The sequence below is a fragment of the Tenebrio molitor genome, chromosome 1, assembly GCF_963966145.1.
Source record: "Tenebrio molitor chromosome 1, icTenMoli1.1, whole genome shotgun sequence".
Lineage (NCBI taxonomy): Eukaryota > Metazoa > Arthropoda > Insecta > Coleoptera > Tenebrionidae > Tenebrio > Tenebrio molitor.
Genome location: NC_091046.1, coordinates 11,424,900 through 11,448,832, shown reverse-complemented (window position 1 = coordinate 11,448,832; position 23,933 = coordinate 11,424,900). Strand labels below are relative to the sequence as shown.

The window sequence follows — 23,933 nt, the reverse complement described above, 5'->3', positions numbered from 1 at the left end:
CATTATTAACCTAGGTTAATAATAACCTTGGGAGAGAAATTCTACTTCTGGGGTCGGTTCGAGAGTCAATAATGAAGCCTTCTGAGACTAGTAGTGGAAAAAATTTGTTCATGTAGTACGTGTAAATAAAACATTGTTTGAATCAAGTTTTTATTTCAAAGTTGTATATTTATTTCGTCGCTATTTAGTAAAAAATATTTAATCAAACAATAAAATTAAACCCCTGTTCACCACTGCAATTATTGCCTATTTTTTTAAATTATTATTCAATATTGACATTTCGTGGCGTGAAGGGAAATAGCTACGCATCTTATTTGAATATTGAAAAAAAAATTTTTTTTCTTCTCTTATAATTCCATTTACAATAAGAATATAGAAAAAAGTATCGAGTGGTGCGATAATTTTGAACAGGGGTCTATTTTTTTCTATACTTCCATGATGATGAATAAATTTAATAATATGTATTCCCAGAAGGTTTTATTTTTATTAACTTAAAATTTCTCGGGTGTTCTTTTCTTCCTAGCGTATTTCACCTTTCGGTTAATCCTTTTCCAAACACAACTTCACGATTTTTTTCATATACATATCTATTCTACAGGGTTATTCTAAATGATTGTAGTCGAAATAGGCGTGAAAAGTGAATGTAAAATTTATGGTTGCCGCTCCACATAAAAAAACATCAAAATGATGTGAATAAGTGAGTACACCCGTTCACACACGGGAGTTAAATTGGGTGCAAAACAACTCAATATTTCTGGATTTAATCGTTAATTTAACAAAAATAAATAAAAACCTCATCACCGCACTTTTCACCTAAAAAATGACAGTGACAGCGACAAAACTGACAGTTCACATGAAAGCAGCAAAAATGTAATAACATGGGCATATCGTACTTCGACCACAATCATTTAGAATAACCCTGTATAATATCATAAGTAAAAGTGGTGAAATTTTGTCAGAAAAATTTTCAGATTGTATGTCCAATTTTTACCCTTTTGCGATGACGTCATTATCTAGTAACTTCACGTATGTTTGAGCTAGGATCAGAAAAACAAATTTGAATTGATCAAAAATAACTATAATGTTTCAAATTTGTTGACAATTGCTTCGAAAGGTTATGTTTGTCATCAATGTAATAAGTGAAAGAAATTAAAAATTATCAAATTGACAGGAGCATAAAATAACCTCAAAGTGACCATCAATAAATAAACGTGCCTTTTTTTTTGTTTTTCTGTTTCTGTCGTTTCAATAAAGAGAAAGCGAGGAAGGAAATCGTGACGTCACCTCAAAAGGGTAAAAATTGGACTATCTATACGAGATAAATTGGCAACAAACTCGAGTAAATCAATCGTAAAATTTTGCCAGGCAAAATTTTACCACGAATGGTATTCGGAGGACTATTTCATGAATAAAAACGTTTCTGTTCATTCATTTTAGACAAATTTTTGATTTTTTACTCGATTGTCATATTAAACCTGTTACTATGACAAAAATTTTGCCATCTGAAAATCTTATAGCTTCGTGATTTCATTGGACCATACCTCTACCTTCGCAATTTCATTGGATCATACCTCTACCTTCGCAATTTCATTGGACCATAGGGTCTGATAAGACTTTGATTAGATTAATTTTTCCAGTTGAAATTTTGTATTCATTGTTGAGTGACGTAATATGATTGATTGAAACAACTATGAATGAAATAGTCATATCAAAATGATTCCGTTTAGACTTGTTTTCAAACACTAAAATTTTCGATTACATTGCACGTTAAACATTTTTTGTGTGGTTTTATAATAATTGAATTGTTTATAATTTTTCTATTTCATTCTCCTTCGCTTCTTTTATTCTTCTTGCAAAAGCAAACAATGTGAAAAGCAGGAAAATTTTAAAATGTAATTCTTCATTTTTTAATTTCCAATTTTGAAAGTGCTAATTTTTAATTAACATAAACGAAAAGCTTTAACGAGATGAATTTTGTATGGGCTTTGAAATCTTCTAGAACTATGCACTTTTAATAACCCTAATAGTTTTAGTAAAAAAAATAATCAATAAAATCTTTGTATGAGAAGCTTTGTTTCGCTGTTCGAATGGTTATTCAAAGAAAATTCCATTTAAAAATGAACCTGTGAAAAACTTTAAGCTTTTCATTATTATGTTCGCAACGGATAACAAGTACGCTCTTTGAAAACTCGACTTCAAAAGCTTAAAAATTAACAGTGTTTCCAGCGTCTTGTTAAAAACGTAGCCACAAGAAACGAAATAACGATTTTGTTTACCCCGTTGTATTTATTTTATTCCGAAGAATTGCATCCTTTATTACACCACTTTGTTTAGCTTCGAGTCATAAACAAATACCTTTGATATTTATTTTGTTAATGGCACACTGTTCCGACCATTATAGGAAACGCCTCTAATACTGTTTTGTTGTTCGTGTTCAATACATTGTTAAAAATATAAAAAAGAGCTGAAAAGTTTGAATAAAAAATGCCTTAGACTGGTACAAATACTTTGAAGAACGTGACATAAGAGCGTGAAATTTAAATAATATATTGCAGTCCTATGTAATACAAAATTGTCCTGGTCATAGACGGCTAACTCAGGAAACGTATGAACGGTCCGGATGTGGAAATAAGGGCGGATGCATTTCCGCCAACGCAAACTTTCATTCCTACACAAATATGGGATGCAACCACCTGCTCGATAAAATGAGAAAGAAATTTTAACGTGAATGCATAGAAACCAGCATTGTATTATTAGGTACAACAGCAGCTGATTCATGTTTATTGCATAATACCATAATACCGCGTGAGCAACAATAATTGTTTCAGTTGGCAATAAAACATTTTACTTGAAATTGGAAAGACTGTGAATTGTACCTATATTATTGACAGCTGACATAAATTTCAAATTTAAACGTCTTGGTTTTTGTAATCCTTTATTGATAAAATGGTTTTCTCGTTGGAACATGACATAAAAGTCACCAGTTTTATTGCCAACTCAAACAGTAATAGTTGCTCACGTGGTATTTTTATAACGAAATATTTTCGTTTAATTAAAAATGAATGAAAAAGTCTAGCAGTTGACAACAACAAAAAGTCGAGCTAATGGTAAATAGAACTAGGAAATTGTTATTAATACAGTAATCAAGTAGTTAATTAAAGTGCAATGGATTAAGTTTAGGATCTGAAAAGTTATTTTTGTCTGTAGCAAATACATGGTGTCCCAAAAATGGCGTACAAACTACTTACTACCTAATCGAAGATGTTTAAATGTACTTACATGAAAAAAATAAGGAAACAATTTTTCCGACAAAAAAATAATTTATTTTTGTTATTATTAACGGTAATACAATGTAAACAAAGATATATTCGTACATCATTCATTACCTTGAAATGTTACCGTAGTGGATTTAAAATAATTTTTTCTATTTCCAAAGCTTCTAAATTCTCTATTATGCAGAATTAGATATTGATAGTGAGTGATCTTGTACTTTGTGATAATATGTACGATTAGACGTAGCTGTCATGACAATTTCATACATATATTTCAAAATAATTGACCTGTTAAGTGCCACTTTCAAAGACCGCCAAATCAGCAAATAAGTCCAATAGAATTTTTTTTACATTTTTCTGATGTTTACGGTAATCTCTTCTACACCGTAGTGCACCGTTAGTACGCCATTTTTGGGACACCTGTATGTAGTGAGTGCCAAAACATTTGAACGTTTACTTTGATTGTTTTTGTTAGGAGATTTTTTAGTTTTAAAAATGTGGATTTTGGGGGTTTTTAAAATTATTATTTCTGTTTGTTGATATAAAAGTTGCTACTGGATATTGAAATATCATGTGAGTATTATTTTCAAGAAATTATTTGATGGGATTTGAAATTTCACTCCAACCAGTCCCACCTTGTTTTCACATTTAAGAATCGATATCCCAGAAAACATTAGTTCAAAGGTCATGCTTACTACTACGCGGAAACGAAGAGGAGTAGAAAAACTAAAATTCTTTAACTTATTTCTTTTCGAAAAGGTCAAGGGGAAAGATAGTTATTAGTACAACTAGTTATAAAAGTCATAATTTTTTTTTCATGAATTTGCAGTTTAATCAAGCAAATGAGTGAAAAAAAGAGACTTTCATAAGGTGTTGTAGAATTGCGGACACTGCCAAAAATGTATGAACACTGTGAACTGGTCTTTATTGAATATAATCCAACTTTTGGCTCGATAATGCCATTTTTGATGTCACAAGAAAAACTTCCAAGTGATTTTTAATAAATTGTCATTCATTAATGACACTAATGATATGTTATTATCATTTTTTAAAGAAATGTGTAAAAAATGTTAGCCAAGATTCCGTGTCCGGAATAGTACACGCTATTTTTTTGCATATGGTTGTAAGTTTAGAAATTTGACCTAAAAGGATTTATGAAAAATTAAAAAAAAAGTAGGTATGCTTGACAACCAAGTTGATGGAATAAAATGATGCATAAAAGTGCTACTTTCACTAGGTGTACGATATGCAAAAAAATAATTTCATTTTTCCAGTCTTTTGGCGCTCACTGTACATTATGTAGTTTTAACATTAAACTATACTATTAAATTTTATTGAAATGCATAACTGAATAAAAAACTTGCAAAAGCAGAATTTTAAATTCACAAACTTTACGATAAATTTAAAGAAACTCTGTTATTGTTTCATCAAAAAGTTAGTAAGACCATTTTAGCTAACATTTGCTTTAATATACAAAACTGAAAATCACTTTAGAAAGGACAACATGTTAGAGAAGATTAACTGAAATAACAAAATAACATTTTACTAACAAACACTTCATTAGATTATTTAAAATGTAAATGTGTTTTTCAAATACAGTTGTCCCAAAAGTACTGCCTTTCCTTGAAGGTGGGTTATCTAGAAGTGTTATGAAGTACTGAAAAATAGTTTAAAAAATTCAATATCTACTTCTACGGTGACTCCTGAAATGCTTAAGCGCGTTCACGGCAACATCGTTAAAAGAGCCAACGCATGTTTAGACGCAAATGGGCAAAATTTTGAACATTTATTTTAATAAAATAATTTTTGTTGAAGTGTTTGATTGTTGTGTTACCTCTCAATCTCATCAGTCATCAAAATGGTTGCCTAGGTTTTCAATAATACAATGCTATTACGTATTTCTAGGTAGAGGTAATTCTCAGGTTACAGCGTTGCCTTTTTTATATTTTAAAATTGCGTATATTTCCTAAATGGAGGGTTAGGATTTAAAAAAAATATTTTTCCAGCACTCTACCACATCCCTAAATGATGTACCTCCAAGGAGAGGCGATACTTTTGGGACATTCTGTATAATGTAAAGCAGGAATTTGTTTGAAAGTTTAAATTCTGTTTTCAAAAATTGTTGGCAGTTGTCGACTTTCCATATTTAGAGAAATATGAATTCGCACAACTTCAATGTTGTCTAACGTTGCGAGGCTGGTAGTGCATCCAAAATTTGTGTGAGCTTTCAACGCCAACTGCGGTGGGACAATCATTTATACGGGGTGGTCAAGAAGGACTGTTTAAGTTGGTAACACTGAATTGTATTTTAAATCGTATAACAGGAGTAACTTTCGGTTGTTGATGGCTTGTCGTTGTTAATGCTATACCTACATCAGATATTTGTCAAATAAACCAACAAAACATATCCGGTTGCAGTGTTATAAATAACCGAATTAAAAAATTTTATCAATTGTACTGCCAACTTAAACAGTCCTTCTTGATCACCCGGTACTAACACTGTATATAGTATAGTATTATGAGATAACCTCGGTACTATTATATCGGCCGTTCAAATTAAATCCTGGGTTGGGAAGGTGTTGGAAACGGTCAATTTTAAATTGACAGTTGTAATTAGAGCATGTTGAAAACTTGACAGCTAACCTAAAATTTATTGTAAAACCATTGTAAACACAGCTTGGTTGGGTTGTGTGAAAACTGAAAATTAAACTACTAAAATTCTGGAAAGCACTGTGAGACCACAAAAAAACGAAGGTCGAAAAACAGGAAACAATTGTATGTAGGTCAATGACATAAACAAACGTCATGCATGTCAAACGGCGGGAAATTTTTCAGACTGTTCCAGATGGTTTACTTTTTTTAACGCCTGCCCAGCCCAGGTTTTCTTTTGAACACATGATCTGTCATAATCAACAAAAAAAGAGATAAGAGGTGGCTATGGAAAACAACATCTCTGAAGACGTACGACGTAACTTAACAAACTATCACTGTAAATTTTGACTTTTAGGTGAATTTAATCCTATTTTCAAAATGGGGACGAAGAAAATGGTGACTAGGTTTACCACACAACGTTATTTGTTGGAATTTCAACAGAATTTCTTCTTCATCAGTGCTCTTAGTAGGTATAATTAAAGCTACGTCACACGTTTTCAGAAATTTGATTGTTAATAGCCATTGCCATCCATAGCCGTCCATAATCTTTCTTTTTGTTCATCATATTGCAGTTGACGATTGACACCAGTCAGCCAGCGTGCTGTAATTTCTGTTCTTTTTTCACTTTTTTTCACAATTTCCGCTAATCATTATAAGGCTTTTATCAATTTTTAAAAAATATACATTACATATAAAAATTATATCAAACAATCTCCTTTAAATTTCATTTTGTTTATTTTGATGTATGTAAATGGTATGCAATTTTTCTCAAAGATGAAAAATTCTGTAAGAACATACTGTTTGATTGGACTTGAATATGAGGAGGTAGGTATGAGTTACAGCGAGCAGTTTGTAAAATGTGTTTCCCGACAACCACTATGCAATATGGCACATTTGACACAGTTTTCCCTTAGTGAAAATTTAAAATTGTAAACAATTTCAACACGAAGACGAACGAACGGCCTATCCGTGTGTTTTTATCTTGCACACAGGCCGATGATTAACGATGTCTACCTTTCCGCGCAACGGTATATGCATAGTTATAAAAATGGTAAACTATCAAAATTTTTTTTTTCAAATACAAACACATACTTTTTTTTTAGTACATAATTATGATAGAGATTTTTATTCTGAAAACAACAATATATCACAAGTATACACTTACATAACAAAAATACAAAAAAAAAGTTATAAACGCTACTATCGCCTATGCGCTCCATTTTGCGTTAAATTGGCGGCATCTTTGCGCAAATCCTATGTTATTATTTGTCATTTGTTTTTCCAGCTAACTTAATTTGGTTATTACACATTACACTGTGGCGCAATGCATTTTGATAGCTTCTCGCTTGGTGTTCGTCATTTGCTTCAAAAGTTAGTGTTGTTTTTTTTATGTGAAGTTATACTTGTGATACATTGTTGTTTTCAGAATAAAAATCTCTATCAGAATTTCTAAAAAAAAGTATGTGTTCCCATTTGAAATTTTTTTTTGACAGTTTTACCTTGAAGTCCTTAGTGCTATAGGTGAATTTAGTAGGCCATCTTGTAGCCTATTCCCAACCATTTAATTTGGTGTATAGATAATTAAAATCTTCCGATAAATAAGGGAGCTATGGGCTGGTCTTCTTTTTTAGGGACACCTGTATAAATTTATCCTAATAAAGTCAATATTTATTGACTAACTAAACGAGTGTAATATATTTCTCTCTATTAACCCACGAATGTATACTATTTATTTATTTAATGTTTAAAATCGTAAATTGGATGCAAAATTATTCTTGTTTTGCTACACCAAAGTTTGATATTTTAATTTATTTAACAAATTTTGTTTTACTTTAACAAACAACTTCCCACACATGTTTTTCTTATTTAATTTTGCTAATCAAATTAATTATAAACATATATTAAATTGGAGTTGATTTTAACGTTAAAGCGTTGTTTGTGTTTTTACAGCAGTGGGGCGTTCACAATCGACTTTTCAACCCCAACTTTGACGGGAAAATTAAATGAACATCCCATACTTATGGAATAAATGCAGTAATTTTAAAACTAATGACATTTGTCAAAAACACTGAAACAGGTTAATTTTTTTTTTTTTTGAAATTATTGAATTTATTCCATAAATAGTTTCCACACTGTATATTACACTAGTGCTTGAATATTCGTTATTTGTTCAATTTTTTTTTAAGAAAATATAAAATTTCGTGACTTACGTGGGTACTTTTAGTAGTATATGTGACACATTAGTGATTTCGCCGGCGGCGCTGACCCGACATGACGTCACCCGGTCTAACCTGAGTGGGGACACTTCTGCGCAGACCTGCCATGACGGCGAGGACACCTTTTTCGCCAGCGGCACTAACCCGGCATGACGTCACCTGATCTAACCTGACGGGAACTTTTCATGGCTAACCCGACCACCCCATAGTTCTTCTGCGCTGACCTGTCATGACGGCGGGGACACCTTTTTCGCCAGCGGCACTAACCTGATATGACGTCACGTGATCAAACCCGGCGGGGGTTTTTCATGCTTAACCCGCTTTCACCCCAACCCCCGATTACTGACTAATTAATTCGCGAAATCAAATTAATCGGCCATGATTAATTGAAATTAAATAACTTAATCGGCCATGATTAATTGAAATTAAATAACTGAAGTCAGATAATTAATTATTCAATCAAATAAAATTAATTCACGAAATCACAATTAATTTGCGATTTTGAGGGATCTCCCCATGCCTGACCCGACCAACCCCATTCCGCTTTCACCCCAAAATTATTCGAAATTAAATTCGCGAAATCAAAATAATCGGCCATCGGGGGTGTCGAAAAAATTCCTTTAAAGACAATCGCCGCGGGCGGCCCGGTGAAAAATGTTATTTCGCGAGATGATAATAATCACTGTACCCCACAAATGTTCCACACAATGACCCGCCCACATATCGATTTCACAGCATACCAGCCTGATTAATTAATTAATTGCCGAATGATTTGATTTGATCGCGAGATGAAAATTGTTATTTCGTGAGATGATAACAATCGCTGTACCCCTAACAAATGCTCCACACTGACCGATTTCACAGCATACCAACCTGGTTAATTGATCGAGAGATGAAAATTATTATTTCGTGAGATGATAATAATCGTTAATTGAAATTATGTTATTCGTTTGTCAACGGCAAATGAAAAAATTAATTCGCGGGTGAAAATATGTAATTTAATCGCCACCGGTAGCGTTGAAAAAAATCAATTCGCGAGAAGAAAATAATTTAATTTGTTTATTTTGTTTAATATGGTTATAATTAGGCTGATGATGTAGATGTAGAGTGATAATTTGATTAATTGATTAAGCACGCGTTTTGATGTTTTTACTCTTGATTTCGACAGAGATTTACTCTGATGTTCTAATTAATAATAAATCGGCGTCATTTTCGAACCATGCGATTTCTACAGCTCTAAATTTTTCACAAGTCGGAATGCAACGACTACAACCGCCAAATTGTCCTTGCAAGTCGATTTCACCGTGTTCTGCTTTCGCTGCGTCATCGAGTAACTGATGAAATAATTGAAAAAATAATTCAAGCTTTTGGATGATATATCTGTTTTTAATGCGGATTTTGATAAAATTTAGCGTTTGATTTACACCGCCGATTTATTATTAACTTACCAACCCACCCTATGCACAACACCAAACAAGCTGACAAGCCCACTTGCAAACTTTCCCAAATTCAATACCTATTAACGACTTTTTATTAACCGCTCACCGCGATGGTGAAAAATTAATAACTCCCGAAATGAAATGAAAATAATTTATCGTTACACGAGCAAAGTTAAATCGTCATCGGCAAACTCTCCAAAATGAAAATAATGTATCCGTTCATGGCGGGTTTGAAAAATTAAATCGTGAAATAAAAATATTTTATTGTTAGGTATGTGGGGAAAGTTAAATCGACGTCTGCAAATTTTCCAAAAGCCGAAAGACATTATAGACAATCGCCATAATGAGGTTCACCCGCGTGTTCGAATCAGCACTGCAGTCCACAGTCATGGCAGCCCGTTCATCGATTAATTGAATTTAAACTAAATTAATTAGCGAAATGAAAATAACCTAATCGTTCACAGGTGCGCTGAAAAATAAATTAGCAAAATGAAAATAAAACGAAAATAAAAATATGTACAAAAACGGTGATTACGTTAGAACATCAAAATATAAACACATATTTGAAAAAGGATATGAAAATAACTGGGGCGATGAAATTTTTAAAGTCGTTCAGGTTATTCGAAGAAACCCGTACTCAGCTACCCATCGTAAATTATTTATTTATCTTCAAACAGCAACATTTTGTGCTCAGAAATTGTGCGCTGCATCCCACTTTCAGGGGAGTCGATTCACCGATTACTTGAAATCAAATTAAATTCATTCGCGAAATGAAAATAACTTAATCGTTCATCGTTACGCAGAAAAATTGATTAATTAAACCGCTGCGTTAAAAAATAATTAATTATTTTACGAATTTATTAATAATAATAATATGATTGTTGATGCAACACCGACCACGCTGCTTTATCGCTAGAATTTAGTGTTTGATTTACACCGATGATTTTTATTGTTACAAGGGCAGAGTAAAATTCCGGACATTTGTAATTACTGATGCATTATCAGTTTCACCATCAGCAAACTTTCCAAATTCAAAAAGCCATTAGTCAAACAGCATAAAAATTAAATCGTGAAATAAAAATATTTTATTGTTATGTGGGGGAAAGTTAATTCGACGTCCGCAAATTTTCCAAAAGCCGAAAGACATTATAGTCAATAGCCATAATGAGCCCCGCCGGCGTCATCGAATCAGCACGGCATTCCACAGTCACGGCACTCCACTCTACGTTCATGGTGCCCCATTCATCGATTAATTGAAATTAAATTAATTCACGAAGAGAAAATAACCTAATCGTTCACAGTCGCTGTGAAAAATAAATTAGCAAAATGAAAATAAAAATATGTACAAAAACGGAGATTACGCTAGAACATCAAAATATAAACACATATTTGAAAAAAGATATGAAAATAACTGGGGCGAAGAATTTTTAAAGTCGTTCACGTTATTCGAAGAAACATGTACTTACCTAGTTACCCAGCGTAAATTATTTATTTATTTATCTTCAAACATTAACATTTTCCCCAGAAAGTGGGCCCTGCAGCCCACCTTCATGGGAGTCCATTCACCGATTAATTGAAATTAAATTAAATTAATTGGCGAAATGAAAATAACTTAATCGTTCATCGTTGCGTTGAAAAAATTGATTAATTAAACCACGGCGCTGAAAATAATTAATTATTTCACCAATTTGTTAATAATAACACGATCATTGATGCAGCACCGAACATGCTGCTTTATCGCTAACTTCGTTAGAATTTAGTGTTTGATTTACACCGATAATTTTTATTGTTACAAGAGCAAAGTAAAATTCCGAACATTAGTAATTACCGATGCATTATCAGTTTCACCATAAGCAAACTTTCCAAATTCGAAATCCATTAGTCAAACACCCTAATGAGTGCATGAGGAGTATTTAAACAAAAATTTGGGGCACCGTCGAATAGTGCCGATGTGCAGCTAGTTGACGTGTTTTTTGCTTGGTAAAGTTCCACCAACAAAAAGAAATGTGTGATTACGAAGAACAAGTTGTGCAGTGCCCATATAATAAATTCCACATGTGCTTGTTAAGTAGGTTGACTAAGCACATGTGGAAGTGTCACCCGACGCAGTATAAAAGAGATCGGGATATTCGGCTAAATAAAAAATGTGCAGAAGTGCTGCGACTGTATCAAGAGCGGTTCCTGCGACAACAACAACAACAACAGCATATCCAGCAACAGCGACCCCAACAACAAGTTGATCCTACGGAGGAGTCTTGGGACAACGACGCATATCCCACATACGTCCCCAAGAAAAAAACCTACGGGGGCCAGAGTACTGCGGCAGAAGTAGAAGGACAGGAACACCGGTAATAGCAACGACAACAACAGCCCCCCAAAGAGGCGTCGCAGGACAAGAAGTCGCGGGACAAGGTTGAATATCTCTAAAATATCTAATAAAAACGTGATGTGCTTACTTCGCCGAATAAAACAATTATAATTACACGAATAATCTGTATTGCCGTGTAAATAATGATAATAACACTTTGTACGGTGATAAATAAATAAATAAAGAAAGAAAGAAAGAAAGAAATTGTATATACATATTCTCTCCCAATACTATTTTTTGCAAAGTCAAAGGCGTGACATTGCACTATGAAAACTCTGGTAAGGTCAATTTTGAAACTATTAAATCGATCGTGCTGGAAGACCCTCATCGTCATATCGATCTAATCGATAATCGAATTGTAAGAAACCAGCGTTACGACGTATTGACCAAGCACGGTGCAAAAAGATACACTCTACAGTACACTAAGCGTCGCCGCCTCGATGAACGTTACGACACAGTCCCCTACGGGTTTAAAACGCAGTTGTAGGCGTAACTGTACCCATTATTGTTGCTAATTAATTTTTATTTTGTATATAAATTTTTTCTTTGTATATATTTTGTATATACATTTTTCCTTTGTATATATTTTGTATATAATTTTTTTCTCTGTACACATTTATATTTAATAATATTCATTTTTCTTGTAAATATATAAATACGAATGAACCACCTTTATTTTTATACCTTTTTATTTAATAAATATATTTAAGAAAAATACATTTGAAATATTTCTTCACATATTACATCATTCAAACTAGTGTCAGATGTAAACATTTTCATAAAGTCATCTACACAGTGACCTAACGCAAAGTTTAAGAGAAATAATACGCAATAGTTCCCGCACAGAGTCGATGACTGGTCCTGAAGCTGCTTTGCGTTGTAGTTCCAATATCGACAATTTTCTTTTAAAAAACGTACATGGGTTTTACGTGGCGGCTGACCGAAGCTGTCGAAAAAGTACCCCAAACCATTTTCGTCAACGTAAAGTGCACACCAATGACTGCCATTCTTGTATGACGGGTCGTCGTTTACGATAATAAACGTTCGTTTACTTGCACGTCGCGGTAATTTGTTGTTAGCAAAAACACCCGCATGTATCGTAGCCGTCGTCAAGTTCGCTACCTTGTTCAGGCACAGTTCTAACTCCATGGTGTTCATTATACCAGCGGCTCATGTTGTTAGCATTCTGAAGAGCACAGATATGACTTTTATCACTGTGTAAATCACACATATCACTGCGCATGCTCAACAATTTTCGAAAATTGACACATCCGTATTCTTCCAGGTTCAGAATTAACGTTTTGTTGCTGGTAAATTGTGACAAAATTCGCTCTTTTGAAAGTCCTTTAACAATTACTATCCCTGCAGCGCCGATTGATTGAGTCAAAATCTCTGTTAAACGGTCATAGGGCGTGTCGCCATCGGTCCACTCTAACCCGTGATAATTCTTGGTCACCCACTTAGCGGTCACTCTATCTCGTGAATGTAGATTTGAAAATTCGTACGGCTCTTTGAATACTACATGTTTTGGTTCCGAAACGTTATCGTTGAAAATAATGGCCAACTCTTTGAAAATAAAGCCCGAGCTGGCGTAAAAACCTTGGAAATCAATAAATATCTCGGTCATAGTTGTTTGTTGTGATGATACACTTGTGCTCACCGCAACACTACTTGTAAGTGGTGTTTCAGTCGTTATTATTATAAGGGTTCACAGCATGCACATCTCTACTCGGATGGTTGGCTGGTGGGGGGTGTGGCGCGTAACGGGTGCGATGGCGCGGGCCGGATGCGCGGGCGGCGGGTCGAAACGGCGGACGCGGGACACGAGGCGGCGGCGGCGAACGCGGGACACGGGGCGGCGGCAGCGAACGCGGGACGGAACGGCGGCGGCGGCGAACGCGGGACGGAACGGCGGCGAACACGGGGGCGGCGGATTGCGGCGGGTCATGCTCTTATTAGGCAATAATCTTTTTTACCGCTGGTTAAGGGCGAAGAAATAAATGGTAATTAGATTTAAACATGCATCTTTATTTATTCAGCTACCGTAATCAACAATGACATTTCTATTTTTATCGATTTCTATCACATTATCAAACTCAGCATACACAATACAATTAATTGTCTCGGTCAATGCGCGAGTAAACCCTACTTCCACACGTAAACTACCATTTTTAACCAAGTTCCAATGGGTGGAGCAATTTGCCGATAAATCAGGCGTCAGATCGAACGCCATCAGACAGTATCCCTCAGCATAATGTTCTCGTCCTATGTCGCTGCCCTCGTTTGAAAAATGGATACCCGTACCAGAAAACAGCGTCTGGTACAAATTTACAAAGAGCGGGTTGCCAGCTGCAAAATCGGGTTGAAGAGGTTTTGATGGAATCTGAACTCCGTCAGCGTACAGCGCGAAAAAGTTCATGTTAAAATGTTCAAAATTGAACGGATTAGAACCGTAGTGCCCATTAAACGCCTTATTTGTCACGAACCCTACAACAATTCTTTTCGGCTGCTGCCCGAGAAATATGTTATCCAGCGATTTTGATTGAATTCCAGCCGGTAAAGTTAAAACTTTAATTTCAGTTCTCGTAATCGGGTACTTTGCCGGCGTATTTTCAAGCACTTTGGAGATTGATAGTAAAACTGTGGGATTTATTTTCACCCGTCTTATCAGCAATGTCGCGTCCACAATTTTTAACTTTCCTGCAGAGGCTGACATCAGCACAAAATTATCCCTCGATCGTACAAGTTTTATTCGCAAGTCCACACCGTTTAACAAAAATTTCTCCTGATTGAAAATATCGCCGTGTAAACGTCCGATGAGATCGATCTGTTTGCTACCTGACGCAAACTGTTTGCGCTTTGTGAAGCCCTGATTTGCGTCACTCAAGTCGTTGAATTTTGAATGAGTGTCACGATACCATAAGGCCGTTGTCAAATGCGAACTTTTAGCGTCATGACCGTAGTTCAACATCGTTTCAATGTAAGACTTGTACCCGTGGGTGTTGTTAGGTGGTGAGATCAGTTTTTCGTTCAGGTAGACATCGACTTGACTAAACATCGAGTGCAACAAGTTGTTAACCGGTGCCACATTGTCGGCTTCTGTCAATTCACCCCCGTCATCTTTTGTAACTTTAACGACGACTTGCAGTAACGTGTGCGAGAGATCAATAAATTCGTCACCTCGTCCGTTAATTATAAATTCCAGTGGTCCATCATCCGATAAAGATGATACATTTTTAAAGGGTAGCCAATGACCGGATTCAATGGTTGTTTGAGTCGGCGGGATTGCGAAAAGATCCATTTCCGATTTCGCACATTCACACGAGTGGGTATGCAAAAACGACATTGTGCAATTTCTCACTCAAAAATATCGGCTGTTCGTTTCTTGTGACTTTTCTTCTTCTTTCGGCTTACGGCGACTTTGTGATTCTTATTTTGGATGCGTCGCCTTTTTATACTGCCAGAACCGGTCAAGTTGTTAACTTTTTCACCAACTTTTCGTTTTAAATTTTCAAGCGATTCACCAACGCGCATACGAACCGCTTCCTTCGCAGGTCTGTCGTTCACTATATCGCTCAGTATATATGATCCGGTTTTTAGAGCTTCTCTTCCTAGAGTTTTCACCCCAGACTTGAATAAGGGCGCCACCGTGCGAAAAAGGCCCTTGAGAAAGCTACCCAGGCCGTGACCGCGCTGATAAACACTCCCCTTGTAAATTGCACCGCCGATTCCGTTGCCTGCTTGCGAGACGTAATATTGATGATATGGACACAAGGGTGACATTATGATTTCTTGGCCCTCTTAAAATGCAGTTTAATACACGAAGTCCCGAATTGGAATGGCACCAGTTCCCCCGCGGCAGTTCTTATATCTATAAGTATGTTTTCAAACTCGCGTTTCATGACCGGTATGTAATGAGGCTGGTTGTACATCTGGACCTGGTGCGACCCATACATGTAACTCTTGCTATCGATTACGGCCGCCCGTATTACTTTTGCGTACACGTCACCTATAGATTGTGGTTCAATTATATCGGTGTAAAGAAATATTTGTGAAGGTATTCCCAATAATATATTCGACGGATACGGTGAGGTCTTATTCAAAATATTTTGATTCGGCTCAAAACCAAGCATTAAGCTGAGCTTGGGTGTTAAATAAAGGCCAACTAAGTGGGGGCTGGTGCATGCGATCGCGATCTTTCGTGACCCGGTGTGAATATTAAAATTTACGCTGTCCCGAAGAAAGCCCACGTGTGAGTTTAGTGCCGTCACAATATCTTCTATGGTACCGTAATTTCCAGCCTCAATTTTTTCTTTATGCATTACTTCGATGTTTTTAAATTTATGCTTGTTAGCGATCAACTCATCAATAGATTTATATTTTCCACTTTTGATTTTGTCATCAACCCAGTATGCCACGCGCACATCACTGAAGAATGAATCGGGTGCTGAGGCCAGTTCATATGCGTACTTAAAATACATGGTGTTCTCTTCATCAGAAATTGATATTATTGAGCACGGGTACATTATTTCCGACACCCCCACAACCCACGACCCCTCCAAATGCACAGTCTTCGGTAATTGGTTACAGAAAGTACTCGTTTTATTTTCCGGAAAATATGCCATGGAACTATTACTAAGTAGTGTCAAATAAAATTCTTCTTCGTCGCCGTTCATATTTGCAATAAATCTCCAGCTGGTATCCACGAGTTAAATTTTGCAGGGTAACCCACCCACTGAACCAATACCTCACTACGACCCTTTTTATATCTTTTGCGCAGCACTCGCTCAATTTGAAAACTCGCAGTCGGTGAATATTTGATTCGCTGAAGTTCTTGATGGTAGAACACTCCATCTATTGGTTCGCTCAGTAAGTCAGCTATTTTATAAACCACCGGTTTCCTCGGAATAACTTGAACAATTTTAAAAATTTCATCACTCCAGTTATTTTCATATCCCTTTTCAAATACGTGTTTATATTTTGAGATTCTAACGTAATCACCGATTTTGTACATATTTTTCGGCGATCTGATATTTTTATCATCATCATCTTTGTACGTATTGCGATAAACTTGCAAGATGTTGTTGCGATCGACATCTTTTGGTGCCATTTTAATTGTTCTGTGCACGGATCCATTGTAAGCGCTTACAAAATCCTGCAACACGTCAATATACCTGTACGTGTTTTTATGCGTAAAATATTTAAACATTTTTGACTTGAGCGTTCTATTAACTCGTTCCACGACGGCCGCTTTCACGTCGTCATTTTGGGCCACGTAAAATTTTATATCGTGCTTTTTAAAAAGTCTCTGAACTTTGCCTGCTAGAAATTCGCCGCCTTTGTCACTTTGTATGTTAACAGGTATACGTCCGTCTGCTGAGAAAATGTCCTCAAAAGCCCCGGCAACGTCGGCTCCTGATTTAGATTTTAGCGGTCTCACCCATGTGTATTTACTGAACACGTCTATCACAACCAGTATATAGCTGATTCCGTCGTTGTGTTTTTTTAAACTTCGTAAATCAATTAAATCGACTTGAAAAAGATCATCGATATTTGTAACATGGTACCTGTTGCGTTTAAACTTGCGAGTGGCTTGTTTGTGTAGCGTATAGGTGTTTTGCGACTGAAGCCATTCGTCCACATCGGTCAGAGTCGTATTTTTCTTCACTTTTTCGTATAGTTTTCGTTTACTGGAGAAAGATGCGGTATTTGTCGGGTCATAATAAAGTTCATTCAGACGATCCGATTTCAGAAATTTAACTTTGACCATTTTATCGATCTATCGAATGAAGTTTGAGGTGTTGCTTGATTACCGGCGTCGGTGCTTTTACCACTTTTTCCCCTGCGTTTTTTCATTTTATATGACGAATTTTTATCACCACTTTCTCGCGAATTTGGTGTTTCTGGTGAGCTACTGAAATCTTTTTCGCCAGTCCGCTGATTAGATATAAACGCTCGTCGTTTCCAATTCCCTATCACCTCAAAGGGCATATTGATAGATTTCAAAGCCTCAGCAAATATTTGCCAGCCTTTCGGATCGGGCATCGATTTTCTGTGGCGCAAGATGTCGTTAATTAAGTCCGTAACATTTGAGTCGGGTATAACGATGTTTTCAATGGAAACGACACCTCTATTGTCCCACGTAATGCTAGGTGTATTCTTCAATTTTTTTAAAAACACCTCGGCTTTCGACTGAAAAGTTTTAGGTACGCAACTCAAAATTTCACCATCGCTCAGCGGCGTATCGAGTTTTTGACCGACGTCGTTATCGGACACCGGCTGTGTATCGGTTACGGTTATTTCAAACGGCTTACGAGCGACTTTAACCATATGCAGATAACGTTGAAGCACTTGACTGTACCTTGCCCATTTTTCGTGATCCCCGATATTTTTATTAGATAACACATCGTTCATTTCCTCATCCAGCTGGGAAATCGTGTTTGGTAGAGTCGACCTTAGCTGATGAGTTTTCTCGTACACGGCCGGTTCCACCAATAGCATCTTCTTGGCATGTTCCATTTTTACTTGTTAAACAAACTACTTAATACTCCTGATATTACCGGTGCCAAAAGTAACGGAAGAAAAGCGCCACCTTTTTGAAATATAACTTTCTTTCTTTTGGCTAGCGACGTGCCACGTTTTGCTAATTTGCGAAGTGTTGACTTATGTTTAGATAATTTCGATTTTTGGGTTTTTGTTAGCGGGACTTTACCAAGCAAAGTGTTGTGGGCACACTCACATATACAATGAACAAGATCTTTATCGGCTGATTTCAATAAAGCCTTTCTATATTGGTGTTTCGTTTTGCACAGAAATTTTAGGGTGTCGGCGTTATTCTGGAGCGAGCGAGACATTGTCGCTTAATGATGAAAATCATCAGTTGAATTTGTATTTATACCCCTTTTTCGGTATGTAAGCGTAAGACGGTCTCTCGTTCGGTAAAATATTTGTACGTAGTCTATATTCATCGGGCGTGTCCTGTTTCAAATCAAATAATAAGTAGCCGTGTGGTCTACCTGTAGCATTAGCATACGCTTCTTGCACGAACTTGGAATTTTCCGGGGAAATCTGTCGGGCCAGGTGGTTAATTTGCATTTTATCTCGAGGGTTTTTAAAATATATTAGATAATTGGCGTTCAGTGATATATCTCTCTGTCCCTTCCCCTGATGAAACAGGTTTTGACTGATATAAAAAACACTTAAGTTACGGTGATGTGACCCTTTCGTGAATATGTCAGTCACCGATTTCCCTGTCTCGCCCATGAGATCGTCCAAAATAATCAAGATGGGGTGTACACCGGTGAACGAGTTCATGTCGGGCAAACCGTGAATGTACTCCACATTTTCACCGTCATAAATAGGCTGCATCTCGTCATAATACCAAATTATTTTTGCAAAAACTGTATCACACATTGCACTGAGGTTATCAATAAATGTTTTGGTGAAAACCGTTTTCCCACAAGCTGTGGGCCCCGCAATGATAGCCGTGAAGGGATGTCTGAATCGCAAATCCATTTTAAACTGACTAATCATTAAACCGTAATGTAGGGAAATATATACATCATCGTTATTTATTATTATTATTTATTTACATCACAGTACAAATTGTTATCGTCATTATTTACACCGCAATACATATTATTTGGTTAATTATAAATGTTATATTCGGCGAAATAGTTACACCGCCTTTTTATGTGAACTTTTAGAATGGTGGGCGTTTTCAGGCACATCTCCCAAAATGTTGGTTCGTTTTTGTAAGTTTCACGGATCACGCTAAATATCCCGTTTTCTATTTTCTTGTCAGTGTCCCACCCGTCGTCACTCTCCAATAAATGTAGCGCCACACTTGTAACGAGTTGGTCGTAGTGCGGTAATTCTTTTTGTTTAAGCCCCCTCTGCACCAGCATATCGACGAAAAATTCCTTCATCTTTATTTAATAGCACAATTAGCAGTAGGAATCCCATGAAGGTTGAAATGCAATGAAAGGGCCGCCCGCGGCGATTGTCTTTAAAGGAATTTTTTCGACACCTCCGATGGCCGATTATTTTGATTTCGCGAATTTAATTTCGAATAATTTTGGGGTGAAAGCGGAATGGGGTTGGTCGGGTCAGGCATGGGAAGATCCCTCCAGGTTAGAGCAGATGACATCATGCAGGGTCAGTGCCGCTGGCAAAATCGCAAATTAATTTTGATTTCGTGAATTAATTTTATTTGATTGAATAATTAATTATCTGACTTCAGTTATTTAATTTCAATTAATCATGGCCGATTATTTTGATTTCGCGAATTAATTAGTCAGTAATCGGGGGTTGGGGTGAAAGCGGGTTAAGCATGAAAAACCCCCGCCGGGTTTGATCACGTGACGTCATATCAGGTTAGTGCCGCTGGCGAAAAAAGGTGTCTCCAGCCGTTATGGCAGGTCAGCGCAGAAGAACTAGGGGGTGGTCGGGTTAGCCATGAAAAACCCCCGCCGGGTTTGATCACGTGACGTCATGTCGGGATAGTGCCGCTGGCGAAAAAGGTGTCACCGCCGTCATGACAGGTCAGCGCAGAAGTGTCCCCACTCAGGTTGGATCAGGTGACGTCATGCCGGGTTAGTGCCGCTGGCGAAAAAGGTGTCCTCGCCGTCATGGCAGGTCTGCGCAGAAGTGCCCCCACTCAGGTTAGACCGGGTGACGTCATGTCGGGTCAGCGCCGCCGGCGAAATCACTAATGTGTCACATATACTACTACTTTTTGTTTTATTTTGTACATGCTCTTACATCAGAACTTGATCTTTATGTGCCATAAATTTAAAGTGTAGCTTTTAAAGAATTTCCACGTTCTAAAGTTAAAGTGGAGAAGTGGAATACTCGTCCGGGAGACGTTAATTTTTAAATTGTTTCACCAATTAACTTATTGACTTGACAATTCGTAATTGAATATTTTTTGTTTCATTGAGATCCAACGAATGGTGCACATGATAATTGCAAATAACTCATTAGAAAGTTTGTAAGTAAAGTTTTCAACAGGCTGGAACATACCTCGAGAGTTTCTCAGCAACATGAAAATTAACGACTCTTTCAACTCACAAAACCACATTAAAATATCTCAACAACTGCGTGTAAGTGTTTAATTACGATAAATAACGTTTCCCAACAAGTAGAATAAAGGGCGTTAAAATGAAAAGTATGTACTTACTTCATTTTTACGCAATTACGCTTAATTCCTCTGCGCACAACGAGGCATAGACACCCTTCGACTACAGGTGTAATTTAATTATTTAACTTTCTTCGCAATAAAAATCATTGCGTTTTCCAAAATTTCGCGCAGGTAATTGACTCTGACAAATACAGCTCGCTATAGTTTATTGATCATTTAATTGAGTTTCCCTACTTCGTTGTAAAACTCATTGCCTCCTGGTTAATTAACTTTGATCGCATTTCGTCAACGGGAACACTAGGTTTGGTATTGAATTTGCCCCAGTTCCCTGATTACAGTTTGTAAGTGTATTAGTATTTCTAAAAGCGGGAGTGCGCGGTTTGCCCTTAATCAGAAAACCTACAAACATCTGCCCATATTTTACCATTAAAGGAATGGTTCCCGGCCAAAGTAAACTTGTAATCAATATGTACGGGGTGAGGCAAGGTTTATCACCACTCGGAAAACTTCCGATTGTATACTCAAAATTAATGTCGGCGATGCATTAATGAAGAGCATTATGCTGTACTCGCAATCAGACCATTTCTGAATTTTGTATGAGCTCTGCAGTCTTTTTTCATTATTTATCAGTTACCAAGGTTTCCTTTCATATAATTTTATGCATCCTATAAATTTCTTTCATTTTCCAATACTAAGGTAACGTGAAGAAATTAAAAGGAAAAAGTGTTCAATAGAAAAAAAAAAATCAATGGTTTCACCTACAATATACCGGGATACCGACGTCTAGTTAGGGAACGCTTCTCATGAGCAAAAACAAATGCAGTTGCAGTGTAAACGAGAGTGTTGGACACGCACTTACACCAAGTGTGGAAGTTTGAGCCATGTTTAATTATAAAAGGAAACATGACAGGCAAATATTTTAATTTCTATAATTTTATCCCATTATGATAAGTAGGTATATCTCGGCCCATTAATATACAGGGTGTAACAGAAAAAAGTGTATTTATTTTAGCTAGTAATAGGACTCGTCTACTACTATCAACTTTTCTAAAAAAAATTTAAACAAATTCTGAAGGGTTTTAAAAATTAATCTAAAGATTTGCTTACCCGCCTATCGAACGATTTTAATCTAAATACATTTAATAAAGAAACAAAACAAGGAGATAATAAAAACAAACTAAAGTGAAACCTTTTTATTCATGAAGCGCAATTTCGGGAATAGTTATTTGTATATCAAGGATGCGAAATCGTACTTTGACGAACCGAGAGAAAAATTGTCGTCAAGGCCGCTTTGCGGTCGAGACAAGACAATCTCGAGGTCGTCAAAGGATTTCGTAGCCAAGGTGTACACAACATTTTGTGTGCAACCCGAAAATTTGTAATTATAAAATGAACAAGTAAAATTTCCTTCACTGTCAATAAAAATAAAGTCGGCCTACATGTCGCCATGTCGCTATGGAAACGACATAAATAAAACAATTTACTTTGAGAAAAATTGGAAAAATGTCCGAAGAAAATTACGATGTTTCAGTTCCGTGTACTCATCCAGAGTTAAAAAAAATATTATAAATTGTGCAGTGTCGCATTTGAAACGGCAATATGAAAAATGCTACAGTGACTTTGAGAATGATGTAACAAGAAGAAGGTGAAAACCGTGTCGGATAATGTTGTACTGGCTTACCTATTTATTGGAATTTATTTATTGTGGAAGGTAAATGTTAAGTTCTGTTATTCTAGGTTGTATCATCTGCTCCTTTTTAGATTATTTTAATCGTGGAAATATCAGATGCCGTGCGACGAGACAAATAAACCAAAATGTCTGTTGATGATATTCAGGAAATGTTACGAGATATTTCTTTTTTTGATCTGTGAAAAATTAACCAAAATTAACCTAATTCACATGTATATGTTTCATATAGATGATAGATCGATAATGGGGATCTTTCTTATCGACTTCTCAACCTCATGCGGCTGTCTCATTTGAAATTGGCGGAAATTTCAAACCGGATGAAAATTCTGTACTAATAGTGGCCGTTCCTGACACAAAATCAAACTTTAAATTAAAATGATTTTTACTTTTACGGCCGTCGTCAAGGCAACGGCTGCGAAATTCAATTTCGCGGCCTGTTGTACGCACGCGAAGTGATCATTTCGTGTACGGTTGCACACAAAAAATATTACTGCAAAACATAGTGCTAGGGAAAAAAGTATAGCAACACCATTTGTTTCAACGGGTGATGAAATATCGTAAAATAAAACTAATACTTTGTGAATTTTAATCCAGAGCCACAAAATTCTCTCGTCGAATCACACTGGAAATTTATCTCCAAATAATTTTTTATAATTCAAGTACCTTACTGAAATTTGTCTTGGAAAACTGTCAACTGTCAAAATTTCGTCGTGATAGTTTTTCTCGTCAAATTTCCAGACAACAAGCTTTCATTGAAAACAGAAAATTATCGGAGAAAAACAAAGCTCGGGTGTAATAATTATTTATAGTCGATAAAATTGATTGTAGATTAAAAAGTACCTAGCTATTTTTGAAAAAAAATGTCTGGCAAGCTTTACGAAGATATGTTGAATATTTTGAAGGATCAATATCCTTCCTATGGCACTATAAAAAATTGACCTGTGAACTTCCAGAGGGGAAGAATGGAGGTCAGAGGCGAACACCGTTTTGGAAGACCTACGTCTATGTGCACTAAAATATCAATGCAGTTTGGGTCGATGAATTGGATAAAGCGTGTAGCAGACACATTTCGTATGAACATGATTAGGATACGAAGAATCTCTTAAGTGGATTTTTCTAATTTTTAGATACTATTGCAACAATAGACGATCCGC

At 36.3% G+C, this 23,933-nt stretch overlaps 1 protein-coding gene across 1 annotated transcript; it reads right to left on the bottom strand.

The window, feature by feature from the left end:
* Positions 1–13,982: 13,982 nt before the first annotated feature.
* On the bottom strand, positions 13,983–15,248 carry LOC138141416 (uncharacterized protein F54H12.2-like). The gene has a single exon (XM_069062120.1). It carries the CDS (start codon positions 15,246–15,248, stop codon positions 13,983–13,985), a length of 1,266 nt encoding a protein of 421 aa, XP_068918221.1.
* Positions 15,249–23,933: the final 8,685 nt, after the last annotated feature.

What these genes read in the sequence shown, in the direction of transcription:
- LOC138141416 (XM_069062120.1), bottom strand. Translation starts at nt 15,248, where the DNA reads ATGGATCTTTTCGCAATCCCGCCGACTCAAACAACCATTGAATCCGGT.